This window comes from Cydia amplana, chromosome 4 (assembly GCF_948474715.1).
Source record: "Cydia amplana chromosome 4, ilCydAmpl1.1, whole genome shotgun sequence".
NCBI classification, from domain to species: Eukaryota; Metazoa; Arthropoda; class Insecta; order Lepidoptera; family Tortricidae; genus Cydia; species Cydia amplana.
The window spans coordinates 15839985-15859911 of NC_086072.1; the positions used below are offsets into that span (position 1 = coordinate 15839985).

Sequence of the window (19927 nt, forward strand, 5' to 3'; positions counted from 1 at the left end):
TTACCTATCGGTCCACTTTCCCGATCCGTCTAATTACCGATCGGTCCACTTTCTTCATTGGTCTACTTGACCAAATGGTCCGCTTTTCCGATCCCATGTAAAATGTTGCCAAGACGAAACCACAAGGCTCGGACTGTCAAAAAGTTATCAGATATCTTGTAGAGCCAAGCTTCTAACTCTACAAGCTCTAACATCACAAACTCTACACCTTAGTCAAAATACGTGGCTTGGCCGTTTTTTTTACTACAAAAACTATTGTATAATAAAAAATAATGAATAGATATCACCTTCCGCCCATGTGACGGTAGCGAAACGGCCAAGCCACATATGTTGACTAAGGTGTAGAGTTTGTCATGTTAGGGCTTGCAGAGTTAAGCTTGGCTCTACAAGATATCTGATAACTTTTTGACAATCCGAGCCTTGTGGTTTCGTCTTGGCAACATTTTACATGAAATGTTTTTCATGGGATATTGTTTACTGGAATGATCCCAGACATTTTGTTCGTTGTAGTCACAAAACGGTAATTTGCTGCAACGCAATCAGTTATATTTGATTAAATACTGTCAGAACAATGACGGTTTCTCACTCGCACCTGTTACAATACTGATCGGTCCTCTGTGGTTGACACATATTGACTTGGCATTATGCTGGCACTAAGCGTTTTTGGTATTCTGTGAAACTGGTGGCTTGTGTGTAAAATAATACATTTCGCGAATCGCCAAATGAAAGTTCGCGAAGTTGGTACTATGCTACGAAACAAGTGAACCAATGGCTAAAGTAGACAACGTGCTCAAGTAGACAGATCGGGAAAGTGGACCGTTTGGCAAAGTAGACAGACCGGGAAAGTGGACCGATGGTAAAGTGGACACATCGCGAAAGTGGACCGTTTGGTAAAGTACACAGATCGCGAAAATTGACCCTTTGGTAAAGTAGACAGATTGGGAAAGTGGACCGATGGTACTGGAGGGCTTACTGGACGTTCACAATTAATTTCGCTGTGAGCAAAAGTACTTATTCATAAATGTCGTAGGTAGGTATATATGTATTTCGAAATTCCCATAATAAAATAAACACATCACAAGACATTCACAAAACTTTCACTATTAATTTCACCGTGGGAAAAATCGTCCGCTCCTAATAGTAATTACGTTATAAATCAATTTTGTTAGCGTTTTAACAGAAAATAACGTACCTATCTTGCATAATTTCCATCGCTCCATCTAAATACAATAAAAATACGTTCCAAATACTCCGATTTTCCAATCCCCGACTTTTAAAACGCCGATCCCGATTTCGCACGTAACCTGCGACTCCCAAAGATTTAAATATCTAAGTTCACTTAAAATTTGTGGATAGCTCACTCCGAACCATAGAGAAAAAAATACATAGAGTGCTCACTCCATACATCAGTTTTAGTACCAAAAAGACTATTAGCATCTTGCATCGAGTAGCGGAACTATCAGTACTGCTACTTGACAATAGATGTCGCCACCGACCGGAAAGTCTTATGCCGTTGAGATAAGACTTTCCGGTCGGTGCTACATCTATTGTCAAGTAGCAGTACTGATAGTTCCGCTACTCGATGCTAGATGTAGACACTGAAATTAATAGTCTGAACTGATGTATGGAGTGAGCACTCTGTATTTTTTTCTCTATGCTCCGAACCGAAAGGTTACGTGTCCGGGTCCGCCAGCACCAACAGCTCGTAGGTGTTGACAGCAAACGGCCGGCCGAGGATGACGACGTGGCAGCGGTGCGCGAATCAATTTTGTTAGCGTTTTAACAGCAAATAACTTAAGTATCTGTCTTGGATAATTTCCATCGCTCCATCTAAATACAATAAAAATACGTTCCAAATACTCCGATTCTCCAATCCCCGACTTTTAAAACGCCGATCCCGATTTCGCACGTAACCTGCGACTCCAAAGATTTAAATATCAAAGTTCACTTAAAATTTGTGGATAGTTCACTCCGTACCGAAAGGTTACGTGTCCGGGTCCGCCAGCACCAACAGTTCGTAGGTGTTGACAGCGAACGGTCGGCCGAGGATGACCACGTGGCAGCGGTGGTTGGGCGCCGGCACCGCGCCGAGCAGGTGCGTGCCGCGGTGCCGCACGCGGCCCACCAGCACGCGCGGCGCCACCACCACCGCGCGCTGCGGCATCGCCGCGCCCGCGCGCCAAGGGATCCACTCCACGTCCGCGTTGCATAGCACCTGACGGAAACTTCACGTCGGCAGGCGTGTCTCACTCCGCGATCTCGTCGCTTTGCTACAGGTAGCTAAAAGTACATCCGTTCAGCCCCAATTTTGGGGAAAGCCATAAGCCGCGCGTGGCGCTGTCGCCACCTAGCGGCCATATCTGCGCTGATCGTAACAGACGCGTTTTGTTAAAGAGCGAGTCTTCTGTACTTAGTACTATTATTTATTCTGTGACGTCGGCTAAACTCTCAACTTATCCTCTAGCGTCCCAACCTCCTAATACTTAAGTACTTTTATTTCAATTGGTTTCAAAACAAAATTAACAATAGGTACATATGTTATCTTTCCAAATACCATTGTTCAAATTTTACTGCTAGTTTTTGTATGGTGGGCCTATAGACTTCTACCCCCTTATTCATAAAACTTTATACGAGCTTGCGGGCTCAGCACGGTTCCATTTTTATAAACTATCACTATGCCCACCACTTTCGCACTTACATACTTGTTAGAACGTGACAAGCATGGTGACAAACGATAAAAATGCGACCGTGCTACTAGGGCTGATTTAGTTAAACTATGTTTTATCCTAAAATATAAATCCTATAAATTCGATTATGTTTTATTCCTTTCTTACAAATATATAAGTCAAAATGACAGATAAGGACAAACGATTATTAGCTCTTTGAAGTTTGTAGTGCGTTTATGAATAAGGAGGCTAGAGATTAAGGTATTTTTGGCTAAAGTTGCAAGTTACGAGGTTAGAGTTATATACTTACGTAGGCGTCAGCAGCACGCGTGGTGGCTCACGTACCTGGTACTTGGTGTAGTGGTGCACGGCGCCCTGCGCGTACAGCACGCAGCAGTGCATGGAGGGCCACAGGGCGGCGGGCAGCACGCGGCCGCGGTGCGTGGTGCGCGCCACCCAGGTGGCCGCGCCGGCCGCCACCGCGCCGCTCGGCACCGCGCCGCACGCGCTCACCACCCACACCGGCCCGCCTGATTTCCACAGTGATATCCATTCTGCAAATACATTTTGCACGGTACTTCTGTAAACCACCATTTGCTACTGTCGCAAGGCAATGTAATAGCATTTTTCTACTCGTCGACTGCAATGCTTGAATTAAGACTTCGTATACCGAAGTGAAATCGCATACTTTTTCGCAAACCCAACTCAACTATAATATTCATTTCGATACTGTTTAGGCAACTATAATATTCATTTCGATACTGTTTCGGCAACTATAATGAAATTGACCAATCGAAAGCGCGGAGCAAGTACCAGGGCCTCATGAGTTACCAGGTGTCGTTGACCAACCGGCCGGGGGCGCGGGGCGCGAGGGCCGGGTCACGTACGAGTATGAAGGTATTCGCGGCTGCTCGCGCATCTTAGTTGTATACTTTTGGTTTTTTTAGCTACATATATGATTCTTCTACTAGTTTTAAGTTTTTTTTTTGTTGACTCGTAGAAAAAGTATTGTATACAATAGTGATATAATCAAACTTTTCAATCTCGTACCTTCCTTAGGCTGAGTTGCCTAAACACGGTACTCGACTGAAAAGCTCTCCATTATATCACGATTGTATAAAATACTATTTTGATAAGAATTTAAATACCTATGTACCTACGATTAAAAATATCAATGACATGGGCTAATCAAATTACCTGGAATGAGTCCCATGAAGTGATTTTCCCAATTTAATTTAATGATATGCGTATTGTAGTTTTTCCAATCTTCTGCATGTTCCTCCACTTTACTTTTGAAGTAATTCCATCGCCTAGAGGAGCAGACATGACCGTAAAGCATTAATTACGTTATTGAGATAAATGTACCTACCTACGATACTTAACCTGCCTACTTATTTTTACAACTTCACTTACAAATCATGTTGCTGTGAGTCCGTAGTAGGTGATGGCGGTCGTAATGAATCGGTCTCCTTTACCTATAATATGAATACAGAGTACAATCACCAGTTTACCTTATACCTAGGTAAAATAAAAAATACCAATAAGGAGTGTACATTACATTTCTTTCCTATTAGGACATATAAATTCGGTTCAAAATGGTTAAAATTATAGCGTCGCTCGTTGCGGCGACGTAACGACGTAAGTACATCGACGTTTACTAACAATCTAGTATCGTCTACTATTAAAGTACGTAAGATAAGTTGCTTACCTACGTAGGTACAAAAATTCAAAGGGATCTTACTATGACAGATATAAAGTGGGTCCATTTGTTGAACATGTCGATAACTTGCAACATTTCGTTTTGACAGACCTTGTAATCTTTATTCTTAACAGTCCCTCTGGTCGGAGAGACGATCTGGAAGAAGATACATAAGTATAATGTGACATGTACAATAGTAGGTATATGTAGAATTTTAACGATTCATCTTGAAGTAATACTTATTATTAGGGTCAAGATGAGTCGTTAAAATTTTAAGTTGAAAATGAACAGTACCATACACACCTTTTTGTCCTGGTACCGGAGAGCCAGTCGTAGAATCAACTGACGACTGAAAAGATTGTACTGGCGCCATTGTAGGGCTTCTGTACATATTTTTCTCCGAAAAACATTCCATGATTCTGCAGAGTTATCTACAAACAATTTAAAATCTTTTAGTTAGTCTAGTAAATTAAATAAGTAACGTACTTTATGTTGTCCATGGTATTGTTTAAATTCGATTCGATTATCGACATTCCATGTTAGGTTAGTCTTTCATCTCAGTGTCTCATCAGAATATATCGGGGTTTTGCCGACCCAGTCTCCTTAGATATTAGATCAGATTTTTCCTATCAAGTGGCTGTTTAACGACCCACTCGCCCATTGGTTCCTAATATTACCTGTCTGCTGATATGACAGCGCGCGGTCCACGGTCTCTTGTATCCACTTGCGCCAGGCTTGCACGTTCCACGTCAGGCTCACCATCATGGCGTGCCAGTCGCCCATTTGATCGGTTGAGATCACCGGTATCCCTGAAACTGATGTCCACTTCTTGCTTAAATAAAACTGGACGGTGTGCTGAACTGACTACTTAGGTACTACCACACCACAAATATAACTAAAATGATTTACCATTTGAATCTGGACTTGTCCTGTCAGAGTGTCCCGTCTCTGAGAATGGTGTTGTCGGACTAATTTGCATACGTAACGAAACAGGTGCTCTCGAAGCGTAGCCCAGCGGTGACCTGGTCCCTTCAAAGGAACAAGCACCAGATTTTTTGGGAGATAGTAGCGGTGTATGGTAAGAGCAGGAGTTAGACATGACCTCAGAGGTCGAATTTTTGTTTTGACTCGATTGGGGTGAAAAGCTTGAGCTCGAGGGTTGTATAGATTCAGACGACACTTCGAGGGACAAGTGACTGATGGTGCTAGGAGTGTTGTCGTGGAAGGACGAGCGTGCGAGTTTGGTCGGCGAATCGAGGCACTGGCGCTGGCGGTTGTACTCGGTGGAGTAGACCATATAGGAGGTCTGGCAGCCCTCTGTGGGGGTGGGCGCGGGGCAGGGCGACCCACGTGTGCAGGTGCGTGGACACGGCCTAAAGATGAAATAGGTATAATAAATATTTTAAACAATCCTGTAAGATTTCCTGATTTAGGTAATTAGAATTTGGACCCTATGAGGTTATTTATTAGTTACCTATATATATTTTTTGTATCTCTGGTTGGCGCTCAGAAAGAAAACAACACATAATACCTGATGGTGATATCCATACCGGGCGCGTAGGCGCGATCTCCCTCAGTCGGCGTTTGGAGCCGGTCGCCGGGCGCTAGTTCTGACAGCGCATCCGTCTAAAGAAGGTATAAGACCTTTATATACTATAAGGAAAATGCTAATGCTGATGGGCACTTTCTAAATAAGACAACAACTTTAATACCTAATACCTACCCAGGTATGCCTAAAGTGAACTGTCATAGTATGAGTTTGTATGCAAAGTTGCTTTAGCTACTTTGATACTGCACGATGTTGTATGGGAACCTTGCACTTTGTGACTATGCGCTGAAACTTGGCACAGTTGATTCTTAGCTGGTCTTGAGTTGATAGAGACCGGGAGACATTGAGAGCCAACGCCCATTTAGTGGGGGGGAGGGGGGGAATTTCGACGCTGCCGCGCTTCAACTGAAGCCACATTTCTCTAAAGCTATAAATATTAGGGCATGTGATATATCATTTTCAGATAAATTGAGGATGAGGAATATATTTTTAGAACAAAAACAATGCACTTTCTAACAAAAAAAATGAATAACTTAGAAAAGACAAAAAAAAGTATAATTTGTTTTTTTTTATAATTACCATTTTTTTTAAGTATAACAGAAATCTCAAAACAAAATATAGTCGTAAAGCTACACTTATCTAGTTTACAAAAATATATAGTTTATTATATAAATCTCTGGAAACATGGGAGATAAAAAATAATATTCAGTGTGGGTTAGGGTGATCTCAATGCATGATCGTCCGTGAAGTAGGGCTTAGGTACTGTTTTAAACACACGAATGGTAAATATATTATTCATCCACTGCACAAGTGCACATACAGAGGTCTGAACATTTAAGCTGCCTGGTTTTCCAATTGAACCAGCAGCGGCACTGTTTTATGCATTTGCAGTACATATTTGCACCTGACAATTTCTAAACGTGCTTCTGCAGCAACAGGCAAGTACGTCCATATAGGCTCCCGGTTGTTGTTGACCTTCGTGCAACCCCAAGTAGACGGACAGGGTACCTGGATTTTGAGCTTGTGCCAACTGACCCCATGCACCCCTTGATATAATATGATGGCTTTTAAAAATGCTGATATAAAGTAGCTTTGGTCTGTGGGATATGTTCTATCTGCCGGTTTCTTAGTATACTGTTATTTACGGCACTCATTTACTGAAGTACACTATTCTCTTTCCTTTACCATTGAACAAAGATACCGTGTCAAACCCGTCTTTTCTTAATTTTCTATCACCAAATATACCATTTATACCTAAGGCGGTGGCGATATCATGACATTCATGACAGCACACATACTGATTATGTTTTCCTGTTCCTATATGCACCCACAGTTCCTCAAGCTAAGGTAAATTTTGCACATGTGCAATTGTGCAACTGCCAGTACCACCACATCACATACGTATCCACAGTACGTATTGTGAGTGTCGTAAAGCCTCGATCGACAGCACCAGATGCATGCACCATGATCCGAGTGTCATTTTATAAGATAGGTCAGATTTTCTGCTTTTTGAAACAAATTATAATAGGATCTCCAAGCTTAAACCAGAAGATTGTGGGTCATAATTGTTATTTCAGATCAGCATCGTATACTTCAGTAAATGAGTGCCGTAAATAACAGTACCTATACTAAGAAAGACCGGCAGATAGAAGACATCCCACAGACCAAAGCTACTTTAGATCAGCATATTTAAAACCCATATTATATCAAGGGGTGCATGTTTGGTGTCAGTTATTGGCACAAGCTCAAAATCTACCCTGTCCGTCTACTTGAGGTTGCACGAAGGTCAACAACAACCGGGAGCCTATATGGACGTACTTGCCTGTTGCTGCAGAAGCACGTTTAGAAATTGTCAGGTGCAAATACTGCAAATACATAAAACAGTGCCGTGCCGTGGCTGGTTCAATTGGAAAACCCGGCCGCTTAAATGGTAACTCCAGGTTTAACCGGTTAACCCCGGGTTAGTGGGATGATGCAAGTGGCGCTAACAGATCTAAAACAATAATATATTCACCATTCGTGTGTTTAAAACAGTACCTAAGCCCTACTTCACGGACGATCATGCATTGAGATCACCCTGACCCACGCTGAATATTATTTTTTATCTCCCGTGTTTCAATAGATTTATGTAATAAACTATATATTTTTGTAAACTAGATAAGTGTAGCTTTACGACTATATTTTTCTTTTGAGATTTCTGTCATACTTAAAAAAAATGGTAATTATAAAAAACAAATATACTTTTTTTAGTCTTTTCTACTTTATTCATTTTTTTTGTTAGAAAGTGCATTGTTTTTGTTCTAAAAATAGATTCCTCGTCCTTACTTTATCCGAAAATGATATATCACATGCCCTATTACTGCTTTAATTGAAGCGCGGCAGCGTCGAACTTCCCCCCCCCTCCCCCCACCCACTAATAGGAGGTGGCTCTCGTCGGATCCCGATCTCTATCAACTCAAGACCAGCTAAGAATCAATTGTGCCAAGTTTCAGCGCATAGTCACAAAGTGCAAGGTGTCGTGCACTATCAAAGCAGCTACTTGCATATCTGAGAAAGTTGATGTGGGTGTAGATCTACTCAACCCATCAACAGTTTATTAGGCGTTATTCTGATATTTCTGATGTACTCACCACCAGCTGCCGCGAGCACCTGCAGCACGGGCGCGACATGCGCCTGAAGATCTCGTCGCACCACAACTCGCATTGCACGAACACGCTCTTCATGCACTTGCACACTTGGATGATATCTGAAATCCCAACCAGCTCTCTGGTTAAATATCTAAGTGTAAGGCCTGAGTGGACGCTCGAGGCGGAGCGTTCGGCGGGGCGTGCAGCGTGGCGTCGGGCTCACGCGTGATGTGAGCAGCGTGCACTAAGGCCGCTCCTATACGCTTGCATTTGTTTAACATGCACGCCGCACGCCCAACTCGAGCGTCCACTCAGGCCTTACACTAAAGTGAAATCTGGTATTTGTGGTTAATTGTACAGTCGCCATTAGATATATCGGAGTGGACGAAGTGCTCAAGAAATCGCAACACGCACCCTAACGCCTTGACAATAGAGCCGTGTTCAGATATTTGTGAGCACCTTAGCCGCTCCGATATAACTGATGGCTATATTTAGCGCCATCACAACATGGCCGTCAAAAGATCAAGATAAACATTTTGGCTACGAAGCCAAAAATACATTGTGTACTTACGTGGTTGTAAAAGATGAACAGCAAGATACCGAGTAGCATCAGCAATTACACCTGCAATTTGATAATAAACATATATTGTGTCTTGACGACGACGACAAGCTCACCTAAAAGCTAATGGCAAAACTGGCTAGAGTGCGTGGAACTAGAAACCAATAATAAATAATCGCAGATAGCGAGGACATGGCATTATTTATAGTTTGAAATACTACCTACAGCACCCAATTGTATCCTACTAACCGGGTAATATTTGGTGCTCAGGTTTTCTCTAAATTCATAACAAGTAATCTCTAAAAGTTTTGTGACGGGTAACTTCAAAGTAATTTTCCTAAGAAGTTAGTAGTAATACCTACATAAATAAGACTAAGTATTATGTTATGACTTTTCTCACCATCCATGAGTTCCTTTTGGTTATCGGGTACTAATCCTTCCATCAAACTAACAATTTTGATTTGAACTTTACGTTCCACTACGGGATCTGCACCGCTCACCGTAAGCTGATCGGTATTTTTTCCAGATAATCTGAAATCGAATGCATTTTTTTTTATGTCGGATGTTGAAATTTCCTAAAATATTTTGAGAAATGATAATAAAAAGGGCTCTCCCATAAACATTTTATAGTGACCAGATGAGAGTCATCCAGGCAACGTAGCGTAAATAGCGGTTACCGTTAGTATCGTAGCAATATTCGAAAAAGTGCGACTGCCTATTTTCCCCTAAATACTAGAAAAGTAGGCCTTGTGAAAAGAAAAGTAGTTGAAAACTTGCATGCGAACTCCGTCTCCGTTGGACTGGCGAATGGTGCCGTGCCGCAGCAGCAGACCCTCAGGAGCAGAGGCAAGCCGGTCTACGAGTTGCTTTAGCAGAGCCGTCCTTTTTTCTGCCGGATTTATATTATATTTATATTATTATACATATGTAAATGATTCTCTTTGAAATGGGTCAACTGTAGGTACAAAGGTACATACTGTAGATAACTTAATTTTTAACACCAAAGTATATCTAACAAAAAACGATTTTGTTTTACCTTGAAGCATGATGTACGACACCAATAATTTCGTTTGTGCACGTATGACACCTGTAAAAATAATTTTGACACATTATTTATGCAAACGTATAGTCACACTACCAGCACAAAGTCGCACTAGCGCGAATTGGTAGGGTTTACTAGTATTTGTTATTGATAATATAAAAAATTTATAATGTAAATATACTGTTCTATTTCATGCTTTTCAGGTAGTGTTGCGTATAACGCTTATTTTTGGCTTAAAGACTCAAGACCTCAAGACAAGGCCCTTATATTTGAGAATTGTATTTATTTATTTTACGCGTATGGATGTAATAAATCGTCTTTGCCGCCTTTGAGGCGTAAAGCCTCGAGAGTCTTAAGGGTTCGTGTCTTTAAGCCTCGAAATGAGCGTTATTCACAACACTATTTTCAGGTCAAGAAAGCGTTATTCCGATAATTTTTCAGAATCCTCTAAACACCGTCACATCTAAGTTAATTTGGATCCTTTACCTGCTTATAGTGAACATAGTCAGGGCGTGGGCTATGTTTTGTGAACATACCGTCTAAGTCGGCTTTAGTGTATCCTCTTTCGGGCACGTTATTCATTGTTCTGGTTAGGTTGCTTGAGACACTTCCTTCCAACCCTGAATTAGAGAGATTGATCTGATCTGCACACGATGTCAATAATCGAAGGCTGAAATAAGAAAGAGTGGGAATGGGGAAAACTGTAAGTATAATTTATTGTAATTAGCTATCTAATGCATTTTTGCTGTTGTCAGTATTATTTTGGTAAATATGATGAAGTACCTAGGTAACACAAAATTATAACCACTAGACTAATATAGCACTATGTAATTGTAATCGTTGTTAATATCTCTATATCAAACCAAGGACCTGACAACCCTAGCTTTCCTTGATAAAAGCCTTTTAATGGCCGCCCCTTTAAGACGGCTAACACAGAAAAAGACTTACCAGTTCGAATTGCTAGCCCATTCATTCGACTTGACCAAAAAAAAAAACAAACAATAAAGCTAGCAATCTATAAGGGCCGGTACAGACGGACTGTAACCCGGATTCAACTTGTATGGGAACTGCACGCAGACTTAGCAGTAGCACAGAATAAATAATAGTACTAGGCACAGAAGACTCACTCTCTAACAAAACGATCAGGACACATATGCCCGCTAGGTGGCGACAGCGCTACGCGCGGCTTATGGCTAGCCACCAAGATTGGTGTGGAACGGATGTACTTTTAGCTACCTGTAGCAAAGCGATGACATCGCGGAGTGAGCCACGCCTGGCAGTAGGCGATTTGTTCCACTTACTATGCTGCGGAATCCTTGTACGTTTTGGGGATAGCTCCCTCGACGAGCAGCGCGCTTCCCTGCGTGTCCATCTCTTTCAGGAGCGCCACGTACGCCTCAATGTTCGGATCTGTAAATTAAATATGGCACGAGTTCGGAACAACTATGATCCATGTCCGTGGGCGCGAGACGTTACGGGTATAAAATATATGAGAGAAAATGTACACCTTTCTTCATCACACTTGATTGTAAAAGGTGTTATTACACGTACCTATGTAGGCGTTGCGGTTCGTAAATCCTAAATTTCAAGTAGGTAGGTAGGTACGTCCGAAATTAGGCAAAAGTTTAATTTTCTCTTTTTTCCTCACAAGAGTGATGAAAAACATTGTGTTGGCCACGGGTGGTACAGGAATTACGAACTCGTATTAAAATTATGCCTTCGTCTTCTGGCTTCAATTTTCAATTCACATTCGTTCGTAAAATATTGTTTAGGTACATAATGTACGAGTACTATTAATTATATTTGCATTTTCAAAGACAGAACGTACCCTAGGTAATACATTAAAAGCAATGTAACAAACCTGGTGTAGCCACAATGTCGGACAAATAGTAAGCAGTATTTCGTATGTGTTCTGAAAAAAAAAAGTTTATTTAAAAAAAAACAATGTTTATTAAACATACGACTGACGTTGCAGACGCTTTTTTATATTACAAAACAAGATCCCTAAGATGGCTAATCTAAAAGATTTATAGAAGATTGTGTATGCTATAGGTATAGGATATTTTTTTCCTTCCGGCAATATTTTATTGCAATCTGAATAGGTATATAGGTCATACTGAGCTATTCTTACTATGGGACATCAACATCTGACCAACCAAAATGTGTGATACAGTCGAATTTTTTTTTTCGTGATTTCGAGGATGCTCTCATGGTAAGGCGCAGAACCCACCATGCTGTGTAATGGGTTCTGCGCCTAAAAGTTGTTCACCTAGATATTCACATCGCAAAATATTTATTTATTTATTTAAACTTTATTGCACAAAAGAGAATATTGCCGGGAATAAAAAGGACAACCCGTATCTTAAGACAGCTCAGTCATACAGATGATATCTACGTAACGGGCAATTTTTAAAAGAAATACAATATTGATTGACTTTGACTTGCAACCTTTCATAGTGCCTATTAATTTGCGAGGCATAGCGCGACATCGGATCGTTTCTTCTAATCTTCTGGACAGATGAGCGACAGTCCGAGATGGCTCTATATGCGGCGCTGCTGGTATAGATCCTTGCATTTTCTTTAACCTGCATGGAGACAGCTAAAGTTTAAAGATACGTAGAAATAAGTTGCGCTAAATAGTGTCCCACTCCCATATAAACAGGATCCTCTAGATGTTTGCGAAAGTGCGAATTAAAATATCGCAAAACGACTACAAAACGAAGAAACAAGTGTAAACTGTATTTATAGCGTCGTCATTAGCTTGTATACCTAAATAAGTCCAAATGCTGAGCAGAATCCTGAAGCAAAATGATCCTCAAGCACAAGAGGGTCTAGGTTTGTGTGTGTGTGTGTTATAATTTTATGTAAATTATGATCCTAGTTGTTTGAATAACATTAATTTAATTAATTAATTAGACAAACCTCTGTGCAGCAAAGAAATTAGTCTCAGTTATGTCTCTTTTGTTAATCAATGTATTGTTCCCATGTTTTTGCATTTCATATATCAGTCCATCCTTCACAAGCGCCTTGTAACCTATTAATATTTAAAGTATTTTATAAAATTATTATTTAATGTACTGATTTGTTAATTTAAATTACCAATTATGAATACATACTCTCAGCAACGAAGAATTCGGCAAGGCCATGTGAAGCTTCAATGACAACATCTGTAAATATGAGGAGGATATTTGTCCAGTATATTAAATGCAACAGCAGTTTGAATTACAAAACTGAAGGAAATAAGTCACACAAAATTGTACAGTGAGAATGTACTAAGGGCTGGTTGCACCAAACTGCAGTGAACAATACTAAGGTCAGGTTGCAGTAAACTGCAGTGAACATTTCCATATAAGTAGGTAATAAATAACATTTTGCGAAACTTTCGGTGAAAGTCGGTCTGGTGCAACCAAGCCTAAAGTGCGACCGAAGTGCGTAACCCTTGGTCGAGTACCTATACTACATGATGAGCCGCTAGAGGATAAGGGCTCATTTAGACGGTGCGAGAACTCGCATACGAGTTTCATTACATTGCGTCATTTGATCGGTCGGCTGAATTGATGTAACCTCAATGATCCGCAATGTAACTAAAATCGTATACGACTTCGCGCGCCGTCTAAATTAGCCCTAAGTCATTAGTGTCATTACAGCTAATACAGCATATATTATAACTGATTATAGTGATTATATAGGTATAAATTGTTATTCTGTGTCAATTAAGTTTAAATACCTTGCATGGTATCCTTCAGCTGAGTAGGAGTACTGCTACTGACAAGCGAGTCTAGTTTCCGCTCAAACTTGTTGGCCAAACGCGACGTATCACCAGATTCCTTCACAGATTGGTGCACTGCGGATGGACTCTTCAACCTGTTAATATTTTATGCTTAGACTTAAACCAGGCTAAGCTAAGTTGGCAGCCCAGATTGTGAAAGTGTTACTTAAACGTCATCATTTCATTGAAGATGGACGTTTAAAATAACTTGCACAGTCTGGGCTATCAAAATCACTGCCAACCAGTGCCAACTTGGTCTAACTCTATCAGCACTTTCATATTTAAATGTTCGTTTGTTTAATCCCGATAATAGAAAATATGAGTTTCAAAACAGAGAAATTGCTCCGACGCAAATGTTTTAGCTGGCGTGCTGTAGCACATAGCGTTTGCTGGCCTCGTAGATAACATGCCAATCACTAACGCTCCGTAGCGAACGAAACGCCACTGTCACTGTCACACCAATATGGAAGAGTGATAGAGATACACAAAGCGGCTCGATGGCGAAGCGCAAGCGATTGTCACGTTGGATAGGCCCGCCGGGATCTTAAAATTAGTTGCCTACAACAAAACAAAAAGTTTAAGACGAAACAGGAGCTGAGATTTAAATATTTTAGGTAAATATACCCGTCTCGCTAACGGAAGGGGTGCCTAAAACAAGGCGAAAAATCCTGCGTAAAAATCTCAAAAATCGAGGTTTCGTACTCGACTGTTTCCTCCTCCAAAACTTAACCAATCGTAACCACATTTGGAAATCTAAATGATTATGAAATTATCTGAGTCGGACCGTTTTGCTTTTTTGGCTAATTGATATCAGTTTTGAATACCACGCCCCTCATTGCGGCATAGTCAATTAGGCCATTTTGGCCATTTTTGAAGGGCTCTAGCGCCTTAAAAAACAAAAATTAAATATAAAAAAAAGCAAAACGGTCCGACACAGATATTGACAATATTAATCTGTGTTGAAAAAATCATTGCTCTAGCTTCAAAACCCACGGAGGAAACAGTCGAGTACGTTTGTATGGTGAAATGACCACTCCTGTTGGCTTTTAAGGTACAGTTCTCACCAATCCGAGGCGGCCTTATGCGAAAGTTCGGAGTGAGAATGTTTGTAGAACGTTTCGCCGCCTTTGGCCTGTAGTTGCCTGTGCAGAATATCCACCGCAGCCTGCCGCTCCGCTTCTTCGGCATCTGTTCACGATAGGTATAATTATTAAAAAAAATTATTAACAAGTTACTTTTTCAGAATTGCGATCGGTATTTTACCTTCCATAGGCAACCTATTTGCAATGTGTCAATGTGAATATTATCTACCATTTATTTCTTATCAGTTTATCACAAATAAATAATAGATGAGGGTATATATATTTCTCACAACGTATCTCCTACTATATATGTTTATAAGAGGACTCACAGTAAAGTTAAACTTTTTGTCTATAACATACCAACTACTTATTTTGATGTTATACAGGGTGCTTCCTGTAAGAGGAGCAATAAATTAAACTAAAGGCTGTACTCCTCAAACTGACCAACATTTGTTCAGCAACTTTTGAAAATTATGAATCCTAAGACTTCCTCTTTTTCATACAATATAAATATTGCCTTCAATGTACGCTGACATCAGTGTGTTTGACGTTGCTTGTCACGGTTTAAACATAACAAAATTTGCAATACATTGCGTCTTAGAATAAACTTAAAAGTGTAATAAAAATCAAAACATGAGTTACAGTGAAACCTGGTTAATTGACACCTGGATAAATGCAAAACCTCAATAATTGCAACCAAAGGTCCGGTCCCGGCCCCTTGAGACCAAAAGGCCTCTATAATTGAAATTTTTGAACCTCTATAATTGAAATTTCGATTTTAGTGCTTTTCGTAATTTTACCTCTGTAATTGACCACATCGCAACTAAGACCTCTATAATTGACACTGTGCAAAAAAATACGTTATTTTAGCTCTCCTTATTACCTCTATAATTGACACGAGTCTATAAGTAAGACCTCTGTAATTGAAATAATGTAGACTTGAAGAGAGCAGAAACAATATTTTAATAGCAATGGTAATTTTATTTTAAATCTTCACCCAGAATTCAATTTATTAATTGGGTATCTGGAGGGTATCTGTCACAGACTAGTAGGTGAAATAGTTTTAATTAAATCAAAAATATAATATGCTTTTTACATTCCAATAAAACTTTCTTCTACAATTCAAGGGATTATTTAAAAAAACCCAAATGATTATAAGCAGTAACTAATGTAGTTAAGTGTAAACGTACAAGTTATATAATATAACCGCTTCAACTGGGGTGACCACATTGACTCAGTTTGCACTAAATTACGAGCTGTAATGGCAAAAATATATATTCTACGAAATATAATTCCATATAATATTAGATTGGATGTTTATAATGCACTCGTGGAAAGCATTATTTCCTATGGGTTAAGTAGTTATGGCCGTACCTTTAAGTCATACCTAGACAAAATATATAAGCTGCAGGTTAGGCTGCTAAAGTTAATAGTACCCCATAAAATTAGAGAGGATCGTGTGTGTGATAGTGACCTGTTCACTTCATGTAAGGTCCTACCGGTTCTCACAAAATTTAAATATCATATGTTAAAAGAGCAATACTTTAGTCTCTCATCCAATAAATACGAGGCAAGTAACAAATCAAATGCTTCGTAAGCCCCAATTCAATAATTTTTATGGCAGAAGAACATCAGATTATATCATACCAGATTTAATAAATAAGTTACCTAAAGAATGGAAAGATAAGATAACACCAAATAATATAGGAAATATTCTTAAAAAAGAAATGCTTAAACAACTAAATTATTTTAACTAAAATGCATAATTATGTTATTCCATTTAGCATAAATGGAGCAGCCTGTACCGAGTATGCGCCGACCGGTTCTTGTCTTGCTCGGCCGGCTGGTGTGATAACAGATGCGCTCAGTTTGTAATTTTTTGCAATAGTTATATTCATTATGCTGTTTACGAATTAGATGTGTTTTTAAGTGCCTATTGTATATTTAATTATTTAAGTACTGCGGAATGGAGTATCGAGACAAACCACTGTGGTTTAACGATGCTTTTGGATCTAAATATTATGTAATTGTGATTTATCTCTAATAAATAAATAATACAGACCAGAAACCCAGAATGTACTTTCAATGGTTATTTGAATCTCCGTGAGCGTCAGGATGACAGGACCATGATGGCTATTTATAACGAGTGTTACTCCAAGATTTAGTACCTATTTAGTACTATTTGGTACCTGACATCAAATATTTAGTACCTCAATAGAAATCGAGAAATATTGAAAATAAAGTGGCCAGCCATTCTGACGTCAGGTTGACAGGACCAAGTCCAGTTCCCCTATTTGTAGGCGTTATATCGAATCCATCTTTTGACAAAGATTTAGTACCTATTTAGTACTTTTCATAATTATTCTTCTTATTTAATTTCGACTTAACGTAAAAAAGTTACAGCTAGAATAAACTTTCTATGTGCACAGTGGTGCAGCCAGTCAATGTGAACCGGGCCTAAAAGTTTGTTCAAAAGTTAATATTTTTGACTACAACATTTACTTTACGTTGTTTGGCCAATCCAAAATGAACCACGAGCGTAGTGAGTGGTTTGAAAGTGGAATCTTGAGCATTGCGAGGATTTCAAGGCATGAGGTTTAAACAATGTTTCTACCGAGTGAGACACTATATTTCAAAATTTAAAAGAAGTCAATTTTACCAGCCAACATGAGGAAATAACTCGAATTTATTACATACATACATATAATCACGCCTATTTTCCGGACGGGTAGGCAGAGACCACGGATTTCCATTAAACGGTCGCGGTGCGGTGCACTCTCGCTCACTTTCATGAAAAATCACAAAATTGAATATTTTTTACTAAAATTTTACCCACAATCAATTTTTCTGAGCAGATATGAAAGAAATTATATAATACAAATGAAATAAATCCTAAAACCGCAACTAAATACTATATTTAACCTATTATGCCACTTTAAACTTGCATAACAATAACGGTATTAAAAAGAAAGAAAAGGTACCTTGTGGTTAAGTTACATGATGAGGCATGATGATGATGGAACAGTTAAGATAAACTAATCTTATTTTGGGGTTAAGTTAAGATAGTATAATATATCGTCTATTTCTTATCAATAATATATTTTGGTTGCCATTGAAGACAAGCGGCTTTGAGGTTGGATGACCTATAGCAATGCGTCGGATGTTGGCATTTTTCAGCAAAGAAATGGCAGATTTATTGCACCAAATGAAGATTATTCTAGTCAAGAAAGACTTGACGAGGGTAACTTTGATATAATAGCAGGCTACATGGATTTGTAATGTAGGTCCGATGTACGGTTATACCTAATAGGTATTGTCTAGGCCCCCCGACCAGAACTGAAATTATCAAATTAGTTTTTCAGAATGCTAATACAGTTCTTTACCAAACTTCTTTTCCCGTATTGCCTAGGTATTTTTGGAATTTTCAGTCACTCCTCCATAAGCTACCTTTTCTACTAAACTTTGAGAAGACATTACTAGGTTTATAACTTACTTATAACAAAAATAAAATGTAATATGTAAATAAACGTTAAACATTAAGGTTTCAGATCACATAATAATAATAAAATGTGGGATGTTGATTCGACGATCATAGTTGTTTCAGTGAACGGTCTGATAGCGAAGAGTCTCGACCAACATCTTGAGAGACTCTCGCTAGGTGGTTGGGTCAAGGGCCAGATGCAGAAGGTGGTGATCATGGACACGGCGCGGATAGTCCGCCGGTTCCTCTCTGCGGCCCTGGCCACCGGTAGCTTGGGCCTTGCCCCGCTGCCGGCGGCACCCTAGGTTAGGTTTTTAATAATGTGTTTATATGTATTTTTTATTGTTTTGTGTTTTGATATTTTACTTTTATATTCATATTATTAATAACCTAATCTAAGAAATTAAATGAATAAAAAAAATTGCATTACTTCAACTCTTTTTACAAAACATTTAATATCTCCGAAACTAGAAACCCTCATAAGGTACCTTTTCCCGTGGAACGTTACAAATTGACTTTAAGTGATGATTTTCAATTTTAAGTGAGTATTTCCCTCAAGTTGGTGTGGTCAAAAATGTAGTGTGTCACTCGGTAGAAACATTGTTTAAACCTTGCATCCTCATGCCTTGAAATCCTCGCAATGCTCAAGATTCCACTTTCAAACCACTCACTACGCTCGTGGTTCATTTTGGATTGGCCAAACAACGTAAAGTAAATGTTGTAGTCAAAAATATTAACTTTTGAACAAACTTTTAGGCCCGGTTCACATTGACTGGCTGCACCACTGTGCACATAGAAAGTTTATTCTAGCTGTAACTTTTTTACGTTAAGTCGAAATTAAATAAGAAGAATAATTATGAAAAGTACTAAATAGGTACTAAATCTTTGTCAAAGGATGGATTCGATATAACGCCTACAAATAGGGGAACTGGACTTGGTCCTGTCAACCTGACGTCAGAATGGCTGGCCACTTTATTTTCAATATTTCTCGATTTCTATTGAGGTACTAAATATTTGATGTCAGGTACCAAATAGTACTAAATAGGTACTAAATCTTGGAGTAACACTCGTTATAAATAGCCATCATGGTCCTGTCATCCTGACGCTCACGAATCTCCATAAAAGCAATTTCTCAGAACGCAACCTCTATTAATGAGAACCTCTATAATTGCAACAACGATTTTTTCAACCTCGTTAATTGGCACGACCTGCTTAAATGAAAAACCTGGTTAATTGACAAAAAATTGCTGGTCCCTTGAGATTGCAATTATCCAGGTTTTACTGTATTTTCAAAAGTTGCTGAACAAATGTTGGTCAGTTTGAGGAGTACAGCCTACAGTTTAATTTATTGCTTCTGTTACAGGAAGCACCCTGTATAATTATGGTTGTAAGTAATTCGTGAAACAAATACTTAGAAATTACAAACGACGTTAAAGTTTACAGTATAATATAT

At 39.3% G+C, this 19927-nt stretch overlaps 1 protein-coding gene across 1 annotated transcript in view; it reads right to left on the bottom strand.

Moving 5' to 3' along the window:
* Nucleotides 1–1977: 1977 nt before the first annotated feature.
* The window catches only part of LOC134647534 (uncharacterized), an 88959-nt gene continuing 71009 nt past the window's right edge, over nt 1978–19927 (bottom strand). Inside the window, exons 35-56 of the mRNA XM_063501886.1 lie at nt 14976–15099; nt 13870–14006; nt 13259–13309; nt 13065–13176; nt 12591–12727; nt 12004–12054; nt 11444–11552; nt 10679–10812; nt 10137–10187; nt 9878–9989; nt 9501–9631; nt 9113–9163; nt 8545–8660; nt 5897–5991; nt 5275–5738; nt 5019–5180; nt 4669–4784; nt 4408–4521; nt 4080–4141; nt 3864–3976; nt 3012–3220; nt 1978–2215 (exon numbers count right to left, since the gene is read on the bottom strand). Coding sequence (XP_063357956.1) covers nt 1985–2215; nt 3012–3220; nt 3864–3976; nt 4080–4141; nt 4408–4521; nt 4669–4784; nt 5019–5180; nt 5275–5738; nt 5897–5991; nt 8545–8660; nt 9113–9163; nt 9501–9631; nt 9878–9989; nt 10137–10187; nt 10679–10812; nt 11444–11552; nt 12004–12054; nt 12591–12727; nt 13065–13176; nt 13259–13309; nt 13870–14006; nt 14976–15099 — 2882 coding nt within the window. The 3' untranslated portion in view covers nt 1978–1984. The remainder of the gene's footprint in view (nt 2216–3011; nt 3221–3863; nt 3977–4079; nt 4142–4407; nt 4522–4668; nt 4785–5018; nt 5181–5274; nt 5739–5896; nt 5992–8544; nt 8661–9112; nt 9164–9500; nt 9632–9877; nt 9990–10136; nt 10188–10678; nt 10813–11443; nt 11553–12003; nt 12055–12590; nt 12728–13064; nt 13177–13258; nt 13310–13869; nt 14007–14975; nt 15100–19927) is intronic.